Raw genomic sequence first — 22434 nt, 5'->3', positions numbered from 1 at the left:
GATCGCGACATCGCGACAGGAACGGAGCAGAAATGGCCGCGTCCGAGTCTTCCGGTCGCGAGGCTTAGTTTTTCCCGACATCAATCCCGTATTTCTGTATCGGCACTCGCGCGGCTCCAACATTCACGCACGCGATACCGCGATTCCTATTCGAGTCCCGATTTCGTGCCTCTGTCCGTCTTTTCCGTATCGCCCGCGTGCGGCGAATCGAACAGCATAACCTATCTCCTGATAATCGGCCGCCAGGCGTTGCGCGCGTGTTTGTGCTACTCCGTGACGACAATGGCAATGAACGAGGATCTCAATTTCGCCGAGCTCTGCAGGCTCTGCTCGCTGAAGAGCAACCACCAGCTGCAGATATTCGACAAGGAGGGCGAGCAACGGCAGCTGCCGTTCAAGATACGCTCCTGCATTCCCACCGTGGTACGTAGAGTCACAAATATAATTATTATTCTTCTTGTCAAATTGCTGATCTCGATCCTGATCAAAATGCGTTCGAGAGTTGAGCAGACAGCTTTCGTATATATTAAAATTTTCAATTCTTTTTGTATTACGTTACGAGATATTTTTAAAAAATTTTATATACAAAGGAACACGTATATATTATATGTATAAAATAAAAAATAATATTGCGAGCTTTGTTATTCGAAATCGCGAGGTATTAAAAATCAAAGAGGTACCGCTGTGATATAAATATTTAAGGGTAGTTAGAATTGCATTGTTTAATATAGTGATTTTTACTATTTCTATAAAACATATAGATACATGTATCAATTTTAAAATATTTAAAAATTCTGTAAAAATATGTCGCTATTCATAGTTATTAAATTGATATATTTCTTTTATTTCATATTTTAATAATGTGGAGCTTGAAGATATGCGTTCAGAGTCAAGCTAAATACTGTAAAGACTTGAATCTTCGAAGACTCTTGTAGAGACTTAATTTTATTCAAAGCTTTAATTTAGCAAAAATATTTGTTGTTGCATAGAAACTAAAATCAGGCTCAATTTTGTCTTAACCAATTTTTCTTGAAATTGTAATGGAAAAAAATAAAATTATTTTATCGCAGGTAACAAAAGAGGATGGATTGCCGAAAAATATTTGTCAAAGGTGTATCTACAAATTGGATATGTTCTATGAATTTCGTCTAAGTTGCATTACCACGGAGACAGTGTTGAAGAATTATGCGGATAGTTTAAAGAACATTGCTGCGCTCAGTCAGGTAAATCAAACTTTTTTTCTATACGAGGCGAATTTTAAATTATAAGGAGCTTAATGATATAATTTATAATAACATGATAAAGTTATATTTCTATTATTCATTGCTGCGAATTGAAATTAGAACAACGGAAAGATTACGTGTTTGATCGAGTTCGAATTTTGCATTATCTCTTTTCAATTTGCGAAATATTTTATCGATATTAACAAATAATAATGCTATCGTCAAGTGACGCGTATTAAAATCGCATAATATTGTATATAAAAATGACTATCATTATAACAAAACTTGTCGGAGAATTTGTTTTCTCATAGAATAAGCGAAACTTACATTTACGAGATCTTCGATTTGATCTGGAGTAATTTTATTATTTTTAATTAAAGTGTTTCATTAGTTCGTGAAATGCGCGAGACTCCTTCGTGATCTCGTAAAAGCACGCCATAATATTCGTAAGGCATTAAAACGATTTTACATCGTTATAGGTTCGTTGAAGGCTTGTTATGCCTTTTTTTTCTACCTCTTTCTTTTACTTTCTGTCCTTTACAGTAATTTAGAAAGATATTCACAGTATCTTTCTATTTTATTTATCATCGCAATAACTAGATATAATTTTAGGGTTGGTTAACTTGCGAATAGAATTAATTAGACATCGAAGAAATCAACCTTGGAGAGTATCATCAATGGGGCGAGAAGTCTCGCTAAGGGCGTCGTATCCTTTTCCCTTTCCAGTGCTTCCGATAGCGGCGAGCGAGAAAAACAGGGATAGTTAGATGAGAGAGCACGGATCCTGTCGAAAGGGTGGCTCACGAGAGGAATGAGGAAACGGGCACAGGGGCGTCGCTGATCGGTAGCTGAAGAATCTCGGATCTCCGCTGACCCCACATATTCCCTTCCCTTCCCTTCCCTATTTGGTGCACCCGGCGGCGCGCGATCTCAATAATTCCACCCTCGCGTATGTAACGGAGACGCCGGCGGGGAGGCAAGAAGGGATGGCAGGGAGATGGTGAAAGCGACGAGAATGGAGGGGGAAGAGAAGGAGGAGAGCGCGACGACCGACGTCGCGGCGCATCTATTGATCGGCGCGTCGCGACCGCGAGCCGCGTCGCGCGCATAGAAAGCGAAAGTCGTAGTATACTTCGTTCTTCCTTCCGTCTCGACTGTCCCCCTCTGGCCCCTCTACCACCCTTGCTGTCTGCTTCGCCAACCTATTTCCCATCCACCTGCCGTGTTCTTTCTCTCGTTTACGTCACGTAACGCCTCTCTTTCTCTCAATTCCGTTGCATTCCTGCTACGCAGGAACGTTTCATCTTTTTCCATTTGTTTCTTCTCTGCGTATTCTTCAGAGTATAATTGCTTCTCTATTCTGTACAATGTATTCTTTTCGTATGTGTGATGTAATGCACATTAATGCTATTATCTATGTTTCTTACGCGTTTCTTAAGAAAAGTTTGCAATTATATTTCGCATCTGTGAGAAAGCCAACACAATCATTTTGTAATATCTTTTAACATACTTCCCTATTTTTTTCATTTATATTCTTTACACGAATAAATAGGTATATTCCGCGTGCATCACATGTTTCTAGAAAATTTAGTCATAGAGCATTCTATATACTGCCTTTGTATCCTTTATTATACTATAATTCTACTCTATCCTTTCTCTTCTTTCCATCCTTTCCTCTTTTTTCATCTCATTTTACCTCCTCCATCAGTCCTATACTCTGTCTCTCTTTCGAACCCGGATCGTTTGAATCCTCATTCCATCCATCCCTGCTCTCTTCTGCCGATCCGGCAATCCTAGGCACAGGTGCAACGTAAGTTGCCGAGCCCGCGCACCTCCGAGAAACCTGTTTCGAAACCCGGGATATCCCGACGATCCACGCAGCCTCGTTACGTGGGTGATTGTTTCTCTCTCTCTCTCTCTCTCTCTCTCTCTCTCTCTCTCTCTCTCTCTCTCTCTTGCTGCCAACGTTTCGGAACATCGGTGGCGGCGGCGGTGGCTTGTCGAAGGACGACGCGACGAGGAGGATCGCGCGATGTCCTCGTCGTCCCTGGCGTCTCGCTCCCGTGTTGCGGGCGCGTGCGCGCGCGCAAATTCTGCTCATCCATCCCTCTCCTCCAGGGTCTCGCCTTCTCTCTTTCGCTCTCTCAATGTCAGTGTCAAGGTCAGCGGGCCGACGCACCGGTCGCCGTCGCCGTTGCTACCACTATTGCACAGCACACACAGCGACGATGCTCCTTGCGTATCCTCGTGTGTTACCCTCATTGGTAATTTGTGTAACGTATACGCTGAAAGAGAAAGAGCGAGAGAGAGAGAGAGAGAGAGAGAGAGAGAAAGGGGGGGGGGAGATAAAAGTGAACCATATACACATTGACATCCTACGAGCAACTGTATCTTTCGTCTTCTTCGTCGTCTCCTATACACTATCCTCGTATCTCGCTTACTCTGATTTGGTCGTGTCGACCATTCGCTGCATTCCGATGATATCCATCCGATATATTTCCCAGTGTGCTAGCGGTCCTTCTTCCTTTGGATCTTGATCGTTACCTTTCTTTCCCTTCCCTTTCTTATCCACATCCGCCTCTCAATTTTTCTTTCTATTCTATCTCCCGATCTCTCCCGTTTCTTTCTCTTTCATGCCGTGAAAGTGATACACATACGAATCATCGTCGCATGCATACACGCAGACACACACTTTTCATTCTTCCCTCTCGGCCGACCGCCCTGTTTGTCTCTCTTTCTCTCGATCGTGGTCGCCCCATCGCGTCAGCGTGCCTGTGCGTTCGCCTCCTCTCCGTCGCATCCCTGGACAAGGCTCCACGCTGGCCACAGTGCATTCCGCGGGGAACCTCCGCTCGGCATCGTTTGTATCGCGCGCAGCTCCGTCCGTGCGTGTCACCGACTCTATCTTCTCTCTCTCCTCCCGTCGTCATCATCTTCACATACAAATACAATCTCGCTACGCTTTTCTCTCTCTCTCTCTCTCTCTCTCTCTCTCTCTCTCTCTCTCTCTCTCTCTGTCTCTCTTTCTCTCTCTCTCTGCCTCCCCTCCTCTCTCCCTTCACCTGGTTCTGTCTTTCTTTTTTCTCCTCTCGAAGTCCGACAGCGAGGGAGCCGTCTCCCCGGTCGTCTCGCGCTTATCCCCTCCGCGCGTAGTCGGCTGCTTTTTTTCGCCTCTTTGTCCTTGCATCCTCCCGCGCCGGGAATCAACGGCGGTGGTGGCGACGGCCAGCTTCGCGGGTTCTCTCTCGCCGTGAGTCGCGAGATTCCTTAAACGCCTCGCGAAAAGCACGAAAGCGCGTAAGGAACACGCGTGAACGAGCGTGTCAGTGTTATACATCGAGTGCATCGTCTTGTGCGGTTGTGTCGTTGTTCTGGATGTGATTCGGAAGCGTGCGAGAATTTTGATCCTCGCTGAAAATGAGCGCAGAGTTTCCGCTTCTCCTTCTCTCTACGGTGCTGTGAAAATCGAAAATCTGAATCGGTCAATCTTGTCGGAAAGCCGTCTCTCGTCGATCGAAGGTGCTCTCTCGATTCCGGAGCCCAACGGACCCTCTGGAACGTAGTTGGGAGCGTATGTGGTGCGTGGTAAGCGCCTCCAAAAAGACGGCTGCCCGTTTCTTTTGTGAGGACGATCGACTCGTGCGATGGCTTCTTTCTCCTGTCTCTTTCTTCTTCTTCCGGAGCGCTCCTTGCTTTTCGGCCATTATTGAATGTTTTCTGGGGTTTCTTTTTGTTTGACTGCATTTAGAAATCTCAGATGAAAAAATAGTTTTTGCTCCTTTATCAAGAATTACGCCTGTATTGATAATCTCTCCGAGAGAATTATTGGATATAAAGAAAAAAATGGACTAACGTTGAATTAACAATGATCTTGTTTAAACTTTTCTCGAGACTCTCTTTTCTAACGCGCATAATAAACTTTCCTTGTTGTTCTTTCCTCGGAGAGATCTCGACAAAGCGATAACATGAGATGCATCGAAAGAGGGAGTGCTAGAAATCGTACTTGCGCTTTTCTGGACATTTATTTACGTGAAGAGAAAAAAAAACTCACGTTAAAATTGAAGTTTTTACAAGAATAACTTGTTGATGCTAAATGAATATTTTACAATATTTGCGTTAAAATAAGTACAGGAATCCTTATAAAAATCAGATTTCGATTGCTTTTTCAAAAGCATTCCATCCATATCTTCTGCGTACATAGAGATTTTCGATCTTCGTAAAGCCCTCTTTAAGCGCCATCACATGATTTGATGCCATAAAGAATGATACATAATCGGGATACATATCGGGGACTTAATTATTTACAAACTTGCAATTACAATTATATAAGATAAAATAACGATTTAGATATACTGTAATGTTATAATGTCGACGAGTCTATTTATTTAAAAAATACGATTATATTTAGTGTTTTTAATTCGTCATCAATAATAATATAGACGAAATTAAACGAGATAAGATATTTGATAAAAATTTCATTTACTTCGCGCGTCGTTGGAGGTATAATTCTAAACCAGATTTTTGCAACATAAATTTGCGCAGCATTTTCTTTATTAAGTAAAAAATTGCCGTCAGTTATCGCGTGCGTCAACAAACGGAATGAATTTAGGGTACAGATAAAGACAAGATGTCAAACGGGGGACAGCAGCAGCAGCAGCAGCAGCAGCAGCGCTCAACTTACGTGGAATCGCACGCAATAGCACATGCGGCATTGCAACAGCACATGGCCCAACAGGCCGCTCAGGCGAGATTAGCCGGACCTGGACCACCCGCGGCTCCGCAACCACCCAACCCCACATTCACTCTACCGGATGACGGGCTTGGATATGATGACGGGGTGCGGGTGCTGCGTTCTATCGGAACATGGTGTGTAAAATATATAAGATATTTCGTTTGGACAGAGAACGATTTTTTAATAGAATTTTTTTTTTCTGCAAGCATTATTCTCTGCCAAAAATAGTTCCATTCTCGAATCCGTTTTTCGATTGTAGTGTTTTCACACATCGTCCAGCTTCAAAGATGCCAAGAATAAAAGAGATTATGAAGAAGAAAATGTTTTCATTTACACAAAAACACTTCCTATATAATATTTTTAACATCAAAATCTTATTTTGCTACATTTCACAGATATTTGATTGGTTCTTTCGTACAGAGAGAGAGAGAGAGAGAGAGGGAGAGAGAGAGGGGGGGGAGGAGAGGGAGAGGGAGAGGGAGAGGGAGAGAGAATTCTACGTATTATAATTGCATCTGTTTTTCAAGAGAAGTATTGCAACTTCATTGTTGTATTCTGTCTTTTGCAGGTCGTCAGATTATTCTGCCGCGATGCGTCCCGGTAGCATGATGCCGGCATTTCCTGGTGCAACGGACCAACAGTTTAGAGCACCGGTGAATCAACCCTTACGGACGACTACGACAACGACGAATAGCGTGGGCGTTCGTCCGGGATCCGTTTCAAAGGCAACCAACACGGGCGAACCGACTACGAAAGCATTTGCTTGCACCGTGTGCGGCAAAGGACTTGCTCGTAAAGATAAACTTGTCATACACATGCGTATACACACTGGGGAGAAGCCATATTCCTGCGAAGTATGCGGTGAGCGTGAAAATTATCTTTGTGTTTTGATTCATATTATATATAAAAATATTTTTAATTCTAGAACAATTTTTTTTTAAATGATGAAAATAATTGAAGAAAAAAAAATGCGATATGTGTTACAGGCAAAGCATTCGCACGTCGAGATAAATTGGTCATTCACATGAACAAACTTAGACACAGACCTGGCGTTTCACCCCTCTCGGCGCCGACGACACCGAGATCCGATCAACAGCAGCAACAACAACAGCAACAACAACAGCAACAGCAAGCGCAGCAACAACAGCAACAGACATCACGCCAAGATAGCATTCATAAACTGAAAGAAGAGCCAGTGAGCTGGACTTGCGAACTATGCGGACGAATGTTCGCTCTCAGAGAGGAATGGGCACAGCATGCTCGGTTAGTATTTCTTTACTTTCAATATTAATAAATCTTAATTTATAAAACTGACTTTGATTAATCGCAGATCTCATTTGGAGACGTCCGCGCCGCCACAACATGCCGCCCCATACTTTCCCGGGTCCGCGCCGCCGCCGCAATCTTACCCGTCCGATAGGCATTTCTGCTTAATGTGTCGCGCCGATTTCACAGATAAGGCCGAATTTTTATTTCATATACGTACGCATTGCGACCAGCACGCGCAATCGTCTGCAGGGCAACCATCAAGTGGTAAACAAGGCGGCGGTGACCCTGCCACGGCTGAGCTTATTGCCAGAGGACTTGTCGATCCCTCTGGATTATGCAGCTAGAATTACTCTTTCCCCTGTCACTTCGTCCCGTCGATTTGTGTCTTACCATAGTACAAGTTTTCTGCTCTTTGACCAGAAACTTTTGCATAGGGTGTCATGCATATTGTGATTGTAATGATATACATATATACCAACTTATTGATAATAGATACACAGTAGTACATTCAATAACGTTAATAGGACTAATAAGCTAAATACGCAACGTTGATACAATATTTATTTTCCAATTGACTTGATAATTCGGTGCAATTATAATTTTTTTCTAGCATATTGTTATTAGAAGCTTTAGCATATGAAGAAAGTGAATCATTTGCGAAACGTCATCTTCGAAGAATTGAAAGTAAGCGAATTTTACGTATTAAACTTAACCATTTTCTTTTGAGATGATAATCCAAATTAACCAAAAAAGTTTATTGAATTTTTCAATATAGTAATCAATCTTGATATATACATTTATAACAACTTCATTTTATGACAAATTATTAAACAGGCAGCCTTTTGTGTGCATTCTAGAGCAAGTACATATCAGGACAAATCATATAGAGAAATTATTTTTAGAAATACTACTGTGTATCTTGAAACGAGATAAGATCTATCTCATTGAGGAAAAGAAATTTAGGTACTGACGTGATATTGAGTTATGAGAATGCATTATTGCGTCAATATTTAAAAACTTACTTAATAATATACGTTCCTACATAGCTAGCTTCCCGCCATCCATAGGTACCAGCGCAGACCTATTTTGTAACTTTTTAATATATATACATAGTACATACATAAAAATGTATCCGTATATAATCCCATAAAACATATACACAAAGAGATCGATTATTCGTAATATAAAGAACACCATATTGCTGCATATCTTAAATTGGATAAAAAAATTATACTTGAAGAGTTACAAAATAGCAGCCCATAGCAGAATGTACTCCGTGATGTACAGGTTTGTTCTCAATGCTATTATATTTTTTTATATATGTGTATATACGTTTTACATTGCAATGTTATAATTTAGAGAATTTTTATTATTTCAATGCTATTTTGTCATTTGATATAGATTTTGAAATTAAAAATAATGAATTGTGCCGCGCGTCGTTGACGGATTACATTATTTGGAAAATTAATTGTTTTATATTAAATTTTTATACAAGATGATTTACCTCTAACTTAATAGTCTCAAGTAACTCTTTTTTATTATATGAAATAACGTTTTGAATAAAAACCTTACTTATCTTATATATTATATATCATTAATTCGACGGCATTATCTTAATCGCGCGCATTTTGTTCTAGATGTCAGATATTTTAAATGACTCACTCTACGCAATTAAGTTAAAATATAATCTAAAAAATATCTTATTTCATATTTTACACCAGAATAAAATTTTATATATATAAAACATTTATATATGGAAGTAAAAAAGAATCATATATGTAGTCGTATATATATTTCTTAAAAGATACAAATGATTTTTAAATCTTGGAAACGATTTCATTAATGATGCATTCCATGCTTGATGCTTTTGAAAATTTCAAACGTTTTTCCCTAATTAGGATTTTATAATTTGGTATTTTCGTAATTTGGATTTTCTACGCATTAATAGAATATAGATTTATATAAATAAATTTGTTTAAAAAACATTTTTTAACGTTTTTCAAACATTTAGAAGCATTCAAACTATAGAATCAATTTGAGTGCACCTCAAAATAGGCAAATCATCTTGTATATCTATCGCTTTAATATACTTTGGCATTCAGTCATTCATTTTGCCTATATGTGTATTGAAATGTGCTAGGCCATCGTTGTTCAGTAAATTGTACGATGTTTTTGGCGAAACTTTATGATCTTCCAAAGATAGTGTATCTCTGTGTGATACATTGTCAATTTGTATACCAAACGTAGATCGCCGCTGTGGTATAGCATAAGTGTTGACTGCGAGTCATATGTTTAAAAGCAAAGCTTACGCTGAAAACAAAAATTAAAATGCTTTAAGTGCGTAAGAAAATTTTTCAATATTTAAAAAAAAAATTTTTTTTAAGCATTTTCTCTAAGAAGTAGACACGTCTTTCACATATGTCACACTATCCGAAAGAAACGTGAAACACGTGCTGAAAATCTTAATATTATTAATTGATTTTTTTATGCAAGTAGAATTTTTTTATTACTGTTTTTTTCTACTATGGTATGCTTATTCTCTATTGTTACGATCATCCTTGGGATTTATAAAGTACTTAGCATGTACTTAATCAAGGATGTTCAACAGAAATTTATACTTAGTTATTATATATATAACATGAGAATGGACGAGAAGGTATTTCTTTGATAGTTAATTATCAATCAAATAAGACACTACGTATCGCGCGATAAAATACGAAGAGAAAGATATTTTTTTAATTTTACATTTTATCTAAATTTTGAACAATGAATTGTAATTTTTTTATATGTGAATTAAAAAACAATCTCATTGTTTTATCGATTTTATTACAAAGAAAAACATACGTATATAAATATATCCATTATTCGCAAAGGGAAATTAGCGACAATAATCGAATTTCCAGCTGGAGATTGAATTCATGTACCGACACATTGACAGACATTCTCGAACGTGAATTTGCATTGTGAACAAACTATATCTTTCAAAAAAAGCCGGTAGGATCCGCTTGTTACAGCGCTTAAATTTCTTCTCTCTCGTCTCCCTAGGATAGTACCCTAAGATAAGTCAGTAAAATGCGCTGAAAAAGGCGAGACTGCCGTGCCTCCTTTCCCACGTACAAATCCGTTTCCGGATTGTTTTCCATTCGACGATCGCTTTTAGGACGACCGTGCCTCTGCGTGATGTAAAAATCAAAAGTCGGAGCCTTATGCTGAGCGTATATTTTGTGTAACATTTACAACTATGTCAATAGAAGCAATCAATAGCGACAATAGCAACTGTCTTAGATTACTATGCGTATGACAAACAATTATGGGAACGTTCCAAGTTTTTTTTTTAAATTTAATATTTGGATTAAATATATTTTTAACGTAGTGAGATATTAATGAATACAGTTTTGCGACGTCGCGCGATCGATTTTTACTTTACGATGTTTATCTCTGTGCATGTATTGTTTTTTCTTACTGTGCGCATAACTTAGAAAAGTGCAATCAAATTCAGATTAATGCCTTTGGAGTTAATATTCGCACTTTTAGGATATAAATAGTTAACATTTGCCTATTAATCTGTCATTACATCTACTATTAATAGCGTTTAATAGAGAACTTTAGAAGCATTCGAGCTAGCATATGGGAACAAGAAATACATACACGCTTACGTTTGACGTAAATGTAACGCGGTCTTTGCCTCGCGTGAGACACTACTGTATCTCTTGATAATATATGCTATTTCGCGTTATAACTTTGATTTTATTTCGGAAAAGAGTTTTATATAAGAAAAACAAAACGACGCGTGCAAGAGAATAAATGCGATAATAATTTTCACGGCGGTACGTAACGTTCGTTGAGGATTTTGAAGAATAGACTTATAGTGCCTTTTCTCTGGGACTTATCCATACCATCGTCATCATTTGAATTCACGTGTTAGGGAGGCACATCGGCATAAATAAGACATTGGAATAAGTTAGTGACTTAGATAAGACGGCGTTTATTCGATTTTCGTTCTTCTGTTACGAGGAGTGAACGTTCGATGCCACACTGCCTCTATAGCAGCTGTTTTAGACTTCTTTTATATTGTTGATGTCACGCGCAGCTAATCAAAGTCTGTATATTACTGCCATAATTATAAAACGAAATGTATACTCAATATACCTTTATAAATAAAACACGATCAAAATTACGTCGAGCTTCGTATTAATTACTATTAATGTTTAACAATAGATATTAATCGTTACGCGCGTAAGGATTTATTGCATACGAAAGTCATAGATATAGAAAGACAGTACTAACGTAACGGTGAAACTATGTTATCGGTTCGATCGACGATATTATAGTGCTAGCTTTCTCGGGCGACAATATCGGGATGACGTTGAAATATCATGCATTTTTTTCTGCCCACCTAAGGTTGCCGAGTTCCTGTTCGGATACAGGCGGTTCGCCTTGTCGGATCGCGCCGCGCCCGTATTACGGGCTAACAATAATAATGGCTAGCTAACCGGCTCGACTTCGTTGCATTTTTATTTCTTCGCCCTTGCCGACCCTTCTCGATGGCGTGGTACACTCGCATTATCACTCGCAATCCTGGATAATAAGATAATCACTCCTTTGTCCGCTTTTTCTTCCCGCGTCTTTTACAGAATAAGAATATATATTTATGGTAGACGTTCGTGAGCTTAAGTTTTCATACTGATTTCGAATTTATTCTCATAAATAATAAACTTTTGTACGAAAATTGGTAAATTATTTTACATTATAAAAGTACGTAATGAGAAAAGGAACAATAAAAAAAATGTTTTTTTTTTTTTCAATTCATTAATGTAAAATATAATATCATTTGTTATTGAAAAGTTAAACCGAGAACTTATAATAATACTTATGTTAAATAAATTTAATTAATAGTAATTGCGCGAGTTAGATAAAAAATTTGTGTTAGAATAAATCAATATTTCTCTCCGATATGTTACACTTGTACAAATATATGTATATTGGGGGCGTATCTCTTTATTTTCTGCGGTATCGTGGGATTCTCAATTGCAACATCAGGAGAATGCAAAGGTTACCGGATGAAAGTGAACTGATTACGAAACACATGATCGTGCTCGCATTTGTGCGAGAAATTTGTTATGTGAGATACACTTGGTGTTGCACGAACGCAATAAGATAAAAGTCATTCGAATCTGTATAGTTTTATTATATATTTTATTTTCATATATTTTTATAAAATTACTAATAGAGACTCCAAAAAAAAAAAAAAAAAAAAAACGTAATAATTATTATATTAATACGTGTACGTTAAATTTATGATTAATTAAAGATTTGAGATAAACCGAGGACGAATGTCACGACGATGATTTTGAAATAAATGATATTTTTTCACACTTGATACACTTTTCTTATTTATCTTTTTTTAATTCTTTGATGTAGGTATATATTCGACGCTTGTATTTAAAATCTTGAATTTTTTTTTAATTAATTGGCAGATCTCGATCTATTAAGATTCGAAGTTATATGTGCATCGAAGTGTGTATCTTTTATCACACGAAAAACTTTACTCACAACTTAATATCTCGCCGTAAATGCATCGCCGCATCTTTCATTTAATTTATATGCCACTTAACTTTTACTGAACGTGTAGGAGAAGCCATCAGGGGTCCGGTTGAAACTGAGCTTTCCCGGTGGAGAGAAATTTCGGGGCGCCGGTGTCGTTATCGCGTTGTATTGCGGCGCGGGACGAAGCTGGGGCTGGTAATGCGGCCTCGGAGGCGCGTACGAGGGTATACTTTGTAATTCCGAGGGATGATCATAACTAGGTTGCGGCTGCGATCGGTACCGATATTGCGGTGGAGGCTGCGGCTGGTAAACGGCAGGCTGCGGTTCATAATCCGCCGGTTGATAGCGCCGTGAATACTGCTGAAGAGGTGGTGGCGCGTAACTTGGGGGTTGATAATCTGGTGGATTATAATGCGACAACGGTACGTATTCCGGCTGCGGTGGTACCTGCGGAGGTGCGGTGGGAATATGATCACCGGTCGCCTGCGGGACAAGAAGTGCCGAGAATTAATTTAATATAAATTCCATCTCTCGATTAAAATTAATTACATAAAATTAACTTAATTTTTATATCTTATTTTCGTCCGATTGATTTCGCGCCTCGAAGTAATACTGGATTCAATTGATTTCTCAATCTTACATTTACCTGCATTGAAATTTCACGTCAATGTTTAGTTTTCTTTAAAATAAGAATTTATGTAAAAATATTTGATTGTTCTCAGTTAATATCACGTCGCAGAGTTAATGATTGGAATAAGTAAACGAATATTTTGCGTACCTGGAAACCATTCTTTCCCGCCGTATAGGTGACAGTGCGCCTTTGCCCAGTTGGATCGACATACGAATATGATCCGCGTCGGTTACCTTCCACATCGCTCTCCTCTTTAAATTCAACGCCGTCTTCTTGAGAGTAGGCCGCACCAAATGTGCCATCACCTGCGAGATATCGCGCGTCGCTCAAAATCGCCGCTTGATGCGGCGATTGATAACGGGGCTCTTGACAGGAAACACCAATGATGAAAATCAACAAAATAATCTGCAAATAATAAGATAAATTGAATTTCAAATATAAATTAAAATTTTAAAAATCATGACAGAAGGAGAATATTTATATTTTTTATTCAACGTACGATGGAATTTAAGGGGAGAGAGACGAAGAGACAGATACTTGCGAAGAACTTACAAATGCAGCGCGCATGATGAAGGAGTAATGGATCGTTAAACAGCGGGAAGTACAACAATGCATCCAGAAATTGACGAGAGGGGCGTTTTATACGACGAGTTGGTTCAGGTCGACCCGGCAAAGAGGCCTTGATGGCAACCCGCGCGGATCCCAGACGTTGATCATACCGGTCTTCCACCACGCCCGACGAACGTTTTCTATACAAGCTATAGTCCTCGTACTTTCCCCTTGATAACTTAGAATGACATTTCTTCCATAGGCTCACGAGAAGAACAAATATCTCGTTCGCATAATTTATGCGGCGTGTCAAGATCTCCGACATTAATTTTAATTTACTTGTATCGATAAACTTTTAATTGTTTTATATTTCTATTTATAATAACTATTTAATGAAAGGCTAATTTTTATTTATATTTTTATAATACATTTAGATTTATTTATTTTCTTCATTAAAGAAGAATCTTTGGCCCAGAGTTTTAAACTATTTTTTAAATTGACAACATCCTTATTGTAGGAAGTGTAATCTTTCTTTTGGGTTTCTTTTTGAAAGAAAGCGGCAAAAATATATTTTTCTATTTTCAAATAAGAATTATCCTTGTAGGTATAAATTAAATAATTTTACACTTAAAAGAGATGCAATAAAATCAATGTAAATATAGCTCACACACAATCTGTAATACACAATACTTTTCTTACAACGTCACTCTTTGATTAATTGAAGAAAAAAAGAAAAAAACATAAAGAATCAAAAGATATACGCATACAACGTATCAATGTACTATAAGAAATAAAAAAAGGGTTTATTATCGATTTTAATTACAATAACAATCTTTATAAATAACAAAGAAAATAAAAGCAGGAAAGCCTATATATACTCTGACAGTTTGTTTTACTGAGGACTCCAAGTGTTAAGATCTCAGGCTTTTCTGTACTCTACAGCAGATTATATATCGACGTTACTACAGAACGCTTACTGACTTACAATAGATCATCAGAAGGATAGCTATAATGTAGCTTCGAGAATTCTTCGAAGTTGGCGTCGTGCACAATCTTTGAAATAATTTTTATCATCAGGATTTTCCATTTCAAAGCGCTCATTAAAGCAAAATTATTTCTCGCTCGTTGTAATAATCATTCTTCGTTACGATCGCGGTAATGAGTTTTACTTTCATTACGGCATCGCTAAATTGAAATCGACGGCGCAAATCTCACGGAAAATTAAGCCGAGTGTAGTTTAATTTTCTCAAAGCATACATATTAATTGCGATTTATAATTTGCTCATTACATTTCCGATTTCTTTAATAACTCGCAGCATAGCGAAAGCGCGATTCTCGTTGCTCTCGGCCTCGAACTTATCAGACAGTTTTCTCGTTTACGATTATTTCTACATTTGCAATCACGCGGGGCGTTGCGTAAATATATAAAAAAAAAAAAATATACGGTTATAAAACTTCTGCATCGACAAATTAACAATAAAATATCCTGTACCGCTTTCATTTACAAGACAGAACGCATAATTCTGTTGCATACGCGGATGCAAATATTAGTTGTTTACGGAATATTAGTTATTCGCGGAACGAAATATTTCTGCGGACGCAATTTTTCTTATGTTACTCTTATGCGTGATTCTCTTTTCCCTGATCTCTGAAGCGTCTAATAAATCACTTTCTAAGCAAACTCTTAGATTGTAAAGGCAAATTGCATTGAAGCGAATTAATCTATGCATGATTTCTATCGAGCGTGGAAGACAACGCATTGTTGAGATATCGCATATCGCAGACATCATTCGAATGGAAGGAAGTGCATTTCTTCGTCCGCGTGCGTGAAGTGAATTTCCGGCGCGCCGCGATATCAGACACCGCGGACCCAAAGTCCTTTCCGTTGATCGATCAAAAATAATTGACTTTCTCCGGTCGTTCCCTCCTTGTCAAATTTTTCTTTTTCCTCTTCTCCCGCTGATCGTACCTTTCGAATCTTATCGCAGTCGTGAGCTTTCCTCATCTATATTCCCGCGGAGGTCGACGCTCCAGGTTCGGATCCATGTGTCGCAACGTTTTGCCTCTCGTTCGCAATTCCGAAAATTGCCGTCAATTTGGCTCCGACAAGGAAGAGGGAAAAGATTGTTAAGAACCGACGTTTTACGAGATTTTCATAGATTTTTAATCGCGACGCGCATTTTCCTCTTTGGCTTTTACATAATGTTCCCTTCTAATCTTACGTACATATCTTGAGAATCTTTTTTTCTTTTTTTTTTATTTACCGTATTACCTTCACTCTAAATGACTTCTAGAATTCTTTGATAATTTGAAATTTGATTGTTCAGTGAAAAAAGATTCTATATTTAGAATGGAATGAGGACTATATGTATACATCTTATTTTAATATCGAAACGTATTAAAGGGTAATATATCTAATATTAATTACGTAAAATGTAAAAATTTTATATTATCCCTAAGAATATAAAAAGCAACAGGATATGTTATTTCCGATTCATGAGTTTTAATTGGCAACTTAATACGTCAATGCGTTAAAATAATACTCGTTGCTTACGAATGGTTACGTTGCATTCTCATTGTATTAGAAGTTTGCGAACGTCACAAAGTAGCCGCGTAATTATCTCGTCGTTTAAAAGGTTTTTCTGCGGAGCAATAAAATTAACGAGATTCATTATTTCGCAAAATTTATAGATCAATATTAAATCGACTTTTTACCGCATTTTACTACTTAATTTTATTTAATTAGATTAGCGGATCGCTGCATGTTACCGATGACGCATATCGGTGGCGTTTAATGCGCAGCAGATCATTTACATGTCGTAAATTTAATTGTATGCAACGCACATAGAGCATTTATAGAACACTTTGCAAAATAATATTTTTTTCAACTCGTTTCAATTATCCTTTAACTGGGAAAATCCGCGTTCTTTCAAGCTTGATTCACGTTATCGGAAATTTTGATATGCTACAATTCAATTAAACGTTCTTAAGAATTTAAAGAAATGTATGAGATTTTTAATATTAAATATCAAAACGGCAATCTTAATAAACAAGTAAAAATAGATATTCTTTTTAATATTATATAATTTTTTCCTTGCAAATTTTTAAAGAAATTATATTATATTAGATGCTCTAATATTACGTTTTACGCTAAATGTATTAAAAAATTCTGTATTAAAAAATTTTTTACATGATATTTCCCAGAATTTATCTTCTTTCTCTTATTCTCTTTTATAATTTATTTTCTTCTCATGCTGTAGAATCATATCACTATCACTTCACATGATTAAAGTCAAGGAACAAGACACAGTATTCGACTGCTCGTAATATACAGAACAAGAGACTCTTGTTTCAACTTCTTTTTCACTTCATACAATCCTATTTTATCCTATACTTTATTATATCGTAATGAGAATTATTACGGAAGTTTGCTTCTACACCGAATGCTTTCTTCTCGTTTCTATCGCATCATTACTTTTCATTTGAGACAATTTAAGTGCGTACCTTACGGCTCTGTTTTAGCGTTTTGAAATGCGGATTTAGCTAAAACATATTTCGCCGATGTTTCTTGTTGCGCCACGAAGCCTCGTTAAAATCCTCTGGATCGCATGGAGCAATTCCACTACAATTTCTCAAATGTAAAATACCGCTTCGGAAAATATGTGCGATCTACGCGTTAATATATTCAATTCTTTCGTTGACCAATTTTAATTATATTAATGTTAGAGAATATTCTTTATTGAAAAATGTGTAACTCTTGATAACGTCATTTATATTGAAAGGAAAATGAGATTATATAATAATTATATAAAGATAAAGAAGATAAAATATTTTAACATAAGAACAAATTTTTATATATATTTAATAGAAAGACAATGCGTATTCTAAATTGTGAACAGAAATTTGAAAGGGCAAAAAAATGCATTGCAATAAATTTAGTAGGTATTTTTAAGATACAATAATCTCCGTGTAAATCTGTCAGATTGCAACTCATGAAAAATTATTGCGCGTACGTAATCGCGAGGAGAGTAAAATCGAATTTTTTTTATCGGTAAATTTCTTTTAATCGCTTCTGGGAGCGATTTTATAAAATACTGTTACATCGAAAAAATGCATTTACTTGCAAGGAATGATAATATATCCTCGGGGAGGGTCTTTTGCCGTAATTCGCTCGTTAGTCGAAGCGGAATTATTCTAAAAGTAGGTAGCCACCGGCCCTGTACCCGCGCCGCCAATTACGCCGGGGCGACCACGACTATATAGAAGAGCCACGCCGACTCCGCCAGCTGATTTCTGCGAGTAAAGTCGACGCGATCATCCGCGTACATCTCTCTCTCTCTCTCTCTCTCCGCACGCAGTCATGAAACTATCAGTGAGTGCTTAGGATATTTTGATTGATCGATCGCGTTGATATAATTTATTAATACAGTGACGAGAAATATTTCACCAGCGTGCAATCAGGCGAATCTCATTTTGTGGAGCTTTTTGACAATGTGATTGTTAAGGATGGATTGTCGTCTGATTGTTGGTGCTAATCGATATATCATTAGTCTTAAATAATGTAAATCGATTTTCGATGAAGTTGATATGAACTTATCGCGTATTTTATAAATTTTTTAATTCATAAATAATTTTTTTAATCGTATCTCACATTATTTATTCGAGAATTTTTATTACTTTCAAATTAGAATCAATTCTATATGAAATTACCGGATTATATTAATGTCGTTGATTACTAATTCGTTTACAGATACTTTTTATTGCGGTAATTTCGACCGCGTTGGCGCAAACGAGAAACGTAGAGAGGCCCTTTCGCGCTCCTGAAGGGCATATCAAGTACGACAAAATTGATGGTGAGTAGGAGAGGCTTTTTTATTCTTTACAAATGCTCATTGAAAGTACACTTCGGGAACCTTGGCCTCGATGCAACGCAATTAAGTGTTACCGCTATTAATGTCGCAATGCACGCGAGGGTCGATTTTCACATCCCAGATCTCTAGAATAATTCCTTGGTGATGGTCGACGAGAGGTCTGTGTTGCGTAAGCACCGATGATCAACGACAAGAATTAATCGTGGTGGCAGATAGTCGCGATAATGACAAAGCGTTTCTCTCGACGTTGCAGGCTCGCGGGTCAACTGGAAGTACATCATACCCGAGAACCAGTTGCGATCGCAACTGGCGAACGTAGAGCGGTCTCAAGCCGAGGGCGGCTCGTCCCATCGTTTTCGACAAACTCAGCAAACTCAGCAAACTCAGCAAATTCAGCAAACAGCTCCGCAGCAACGCGCTCCGCAGCCCCAATCTCAGCTACTCAAGCAGACTCCGCGATATTACAGCTACAAGCCGTACTCCGCAGTGCCGGGTCACATCAGGCAATTGATCAACTCGGTCTATCAGCCACAGGCTCCCTACGTCGATCCCGCGTCCTTCCTCTACGGCGGCGAATACACGCAGCAACCGCCGCAGCAACCAGCTCCAGCTGCTTCCGAAATTCCTCAAGCTGCCTACCTGCAAACAGCGGGGAGATATCAGTCGATCGATCCTCAAAGCTATAACGATAGGGTAGAGCGTCAAGATAGAGTCTACAAAGAGGATTACGAGCAGCAGCAGCAGCAGCAGCAGCAGCAGCAGCAGCAGCAGCAGCAGCAGCAGCAGCAGCAGCAGCAGCAGCAGCAGCAGCAGCAGCAGCAGCAGGAACAACAACAAGTGGTAACGTTGCCGATTGGCACCCTGCCCGATCCTCCAGCACCTACGTTATATCTGGATAAGAATATGCCTACGGAGATCAAGCAGTTGTTACAATATCAGGCACAGATACCATACGTCGTCACAGCGAATCGCATCCAGTATAGGCCGAAGAGCATCTTCATCCCCAAACCGTTGTCCGAAAACGAGAAGGAACTTAATTACTATCGTAGCAAGATTTACTATACGGACGACGAAAACGTCGATGCGGAATATTCACAGAACAATCCGATCGACAAGGACCAGCGTCAACAGTCTGGTCTTTAATACAATTTAAAATATAAATATATTAATATTCTGTTTCGATAGGCTTTTCAAAACGAAACGGCTGGCTTATCTCAAGACTCGCTTGAATCAAATTCCATTTTCATTGACGGAAATGGCTCTCAGTGTTTCTGGCGTCATTAGGATTTTGTTAAGATGAGCGTCTTATACGCCTCAAATTATAGCATTGTTTATTGACGCTTTAATGACTATATGTCTTGTATTACCGTGTATTTTCCAACGATGGTTTCTTGACAATCGTAAAAACTAAATGGAATAATTAGAAGAACTAGTTGTTTGATTTATAAAACTAATATAAAACAATTCGTAAAAAAAAAAAAATTTATAATAAAAAAATTACTTACAAATGAACCAAGAAAATCTTTCATTGGAATACGAAGAAATAGAAAAGAATGGAAATTTATTTAAAGTAATAATAACAACAGAATATTCATCAAAATAAACATGATTTAGTCTAGAAGTTAATGATAAAATTGGTGTCTTTTCAATCAATTTTTTAAATTTAAATTTTAATTAATTATAAGATTATATTCAATTAATTTTTCGCATTTATGTAAGATAGAAAATGTTTAATAACACGGTAGCGCGAAGAATGTAAGTTTTTGTACGAAATAAATATCATTTCCGCTACTGGTATCATGAAAGTCATTCACCTCGCTCTGTCGCGTAATCTTCGCTTTTATTATTTCAGCTCGCGGAACTGGTGGAACTTCCGCTCTTAAAAAAAGTAAGTTAGCTAAGCCAGCGAAAATTCGATAAATTTAGTCTGTCGTAAGTCTACTCCTTTCAGAAAATTTACGTTTTAGACGATGAGTGATTTATTTAATTACATATGAAAATAATTTCCACATTATTAAAATAAATAGAAAGTCGGACAATTTTTAGCTTTCTATTTAATAAAGATATTGGATCTCCCCGTGATATTAGAAAGTGATACTGTACCTTGCGCAGAAATTTACCATGTAACGAGAAGAGCGCGTTGAAAGCGCATTTAAAAAAAAAAAATCGACAGCGTGATGTAAAAATTAAATTGATTTGTATAAATTAAAGAAATGATATTGTGCGCGCAAACACACACGTAAGATGTGATTCTGATAAGAGAAAGGAATACTTGTAACATTTATTAACAGAATTTATGTTTATATTCAGAAACATATTAATCTTCTATAGATCGCAGAAATGATACGCGATATTAGAAATCCAATCAAACGTATTTCGTCATTGATGCATGACGATACAAGGTAAGAAAATTTATAATGCGTGAATTCAAAAAGCGTATTAAGTCTTTTTTAAATTTCACGTAGAGACAGTGCTTTCAAAACGGAAATAGCATTTCTCCGGACAAGGTTGATGGTTCACTTTCGTAGCCTTCACGCTTCATGTATCGACGTATCGTCCATCGCGTTGTAATTGTGAACGTCATCTCGCTCGTATGGCACGATGCAACTTTCATATTTTTGCTTCTCTTATCGGCGTTTGCATACAGATAGATAATTTGCCAGGATTACGCTCTTTGGATTCACCATTGTTTGAAGAAAATTACTGCCACATTAATAAGTTTATGCAATGATTCATGACATTATCAAATGATTAATTGCGTTTAGATCTTGCATAGCAAGATTTAAAATTAGTTGAAGTATAAAAAAAAATTTCTAGGATATATTAGAAAAATATAAAAAAAGTTTAATCTATTAAATTACATTTCCCATTTTACTAACATACAATGTTTATTTGATAATAATCTTAATTTATACAACTAGTCACACACAATTTGTATTCTATCATATACCGAATATTTTATTTTTTTCCAAATCTAACTACCTGATATAAATCAGTTTCTAAAGTTATCTATTCTCTTCGTGAATCATTCTGTACATATCATCGTCCCATTTTATCTATCGGGTATCGTTTTTTAGAGAGCTTGAATCGTATTGTATTGTTTTCAGATGTCAATTTAAGTCTTGGGATAATCTGTAATTTCAAGGAGAGATCGGGTATTTGTTTGCAATGTAATACGATATGGTGTAACTTTCTACTGCAAACTGACATAATGGCATTTCCACTTATAAGTAAGAGAACAACTTTGCAGTCGAATAATTGAACAAAATAGAAGTACGCTACGATAATTGCGTATCAAAGACAGAAATTTAATAATAAGACTTTAATAATATGAAGCATCAGAGATTATTATCAAATCTATTGCGAAAATAGGAATTTATAATTTCCAGGATATGTCGAATCAGGAATGTAGTATAAAGACTGATGTCGATGTATATTCTTATAAGAAAATTGGAGTAGTGCAATATGCATATTAAAGACTTATTTCTCTCTAATGACACTTTTGTAATAATTACCTATAGCCTTAGCTCAAGCAACATTATAGTAAATGGGAATTCTTTTACTCCAGAACTTGGATCCACATTATTATTTTCATTATTTTAGTTCTAAAAA

General features: G+C 37.3%; 3 protein-coding genes across 3 annotated transcripts; 2 read left to right on the top strand and 1 right to left on the bottom strand.

The window, feature by feature from the left end:
* Positions 1-24: 24 nt before the first annotated feature.
* Positions 25-8963, top strand: LOC138944701 (uncharacterized). The gene is made up of 6 exons (XM_070315594.1): positions 25-423; positions 1071-1223; positions 5833-6089; positions 6524-6816; positions 6942-7218; positions 7286-8963. The coding sequence occupies exons 1-6, from the start codon at positions 283-285 to the stop codon at positions 7566-7568; spliced, it is 1404 nt and encodes a 467-aa protein (XP_070171695.1). The 5' UTR covers positions 25-282; the 3' UTR covers positions 7569-8963.
* A 3871-nt stretch (positions 8964-12834) lies between these two features.
* LOC138942234 (cuticular protein 19) lies at positions 12835-13969 on the bottom strand. The gene is made up of 3 exons (XM_070312327.1): positions 13955-13969; positions 13550-13807; positions 12835-13254 (listed from the first exon to the last, which is right to left on the bottom strand). The coding sequence occupies exons 1-3, from the start codon at positions 13967-13969 to the stop codon at positions 12835-12837; spliced, it is 693 nt and encodes a 230-aa protein (XP_070168428.1).
* A 4287-nt stretch (positions 13970-18256) lies between these two features.
* Positions 18257-20391, top strand: LOC138941758 (probable basic-leucine zipper transcription factor Q). Its single transcript, XM_070311649.1, has 3 exons — positions 18257-18323; positions 18702-18804; positions 19076-20391. Exons 1-3 carry the CDS (start codon positions 18312-18314, stop codon positions 19963-19965), a joined length of 1005 nt encoding a protein of 334 aa, XP_070167750.1. The 5' UTR covers positions 18257-18311; the 3' UTR covers positions 19966-20391.
* The last annotated feature ends 2043 nt before the right edge of the window (positions 20392-22434 follow it).

Source organism: Polyergus mexicanus, unplaced genomic scaffold (genome assembly GCF_030449975.1).
Source record: "Polyergus mexicanus isolate NDT 795.1 unplaced genomic scaffold, iyPolMexi1.0 SCAF_2, whole genome shotgun sequence".
Taxonomy (NCBI): Eukaryota; Metazoa; Arthropoda; class Insecta; order Hymenoptera; family Formicidae; genus Polyergus; species Polyergus mexicanus.
The sequence above is the reverse complement of the archived record's forward strand: the minus strand, read 5'-3'. Positions and strand labels throughout refer to the sequence as shown.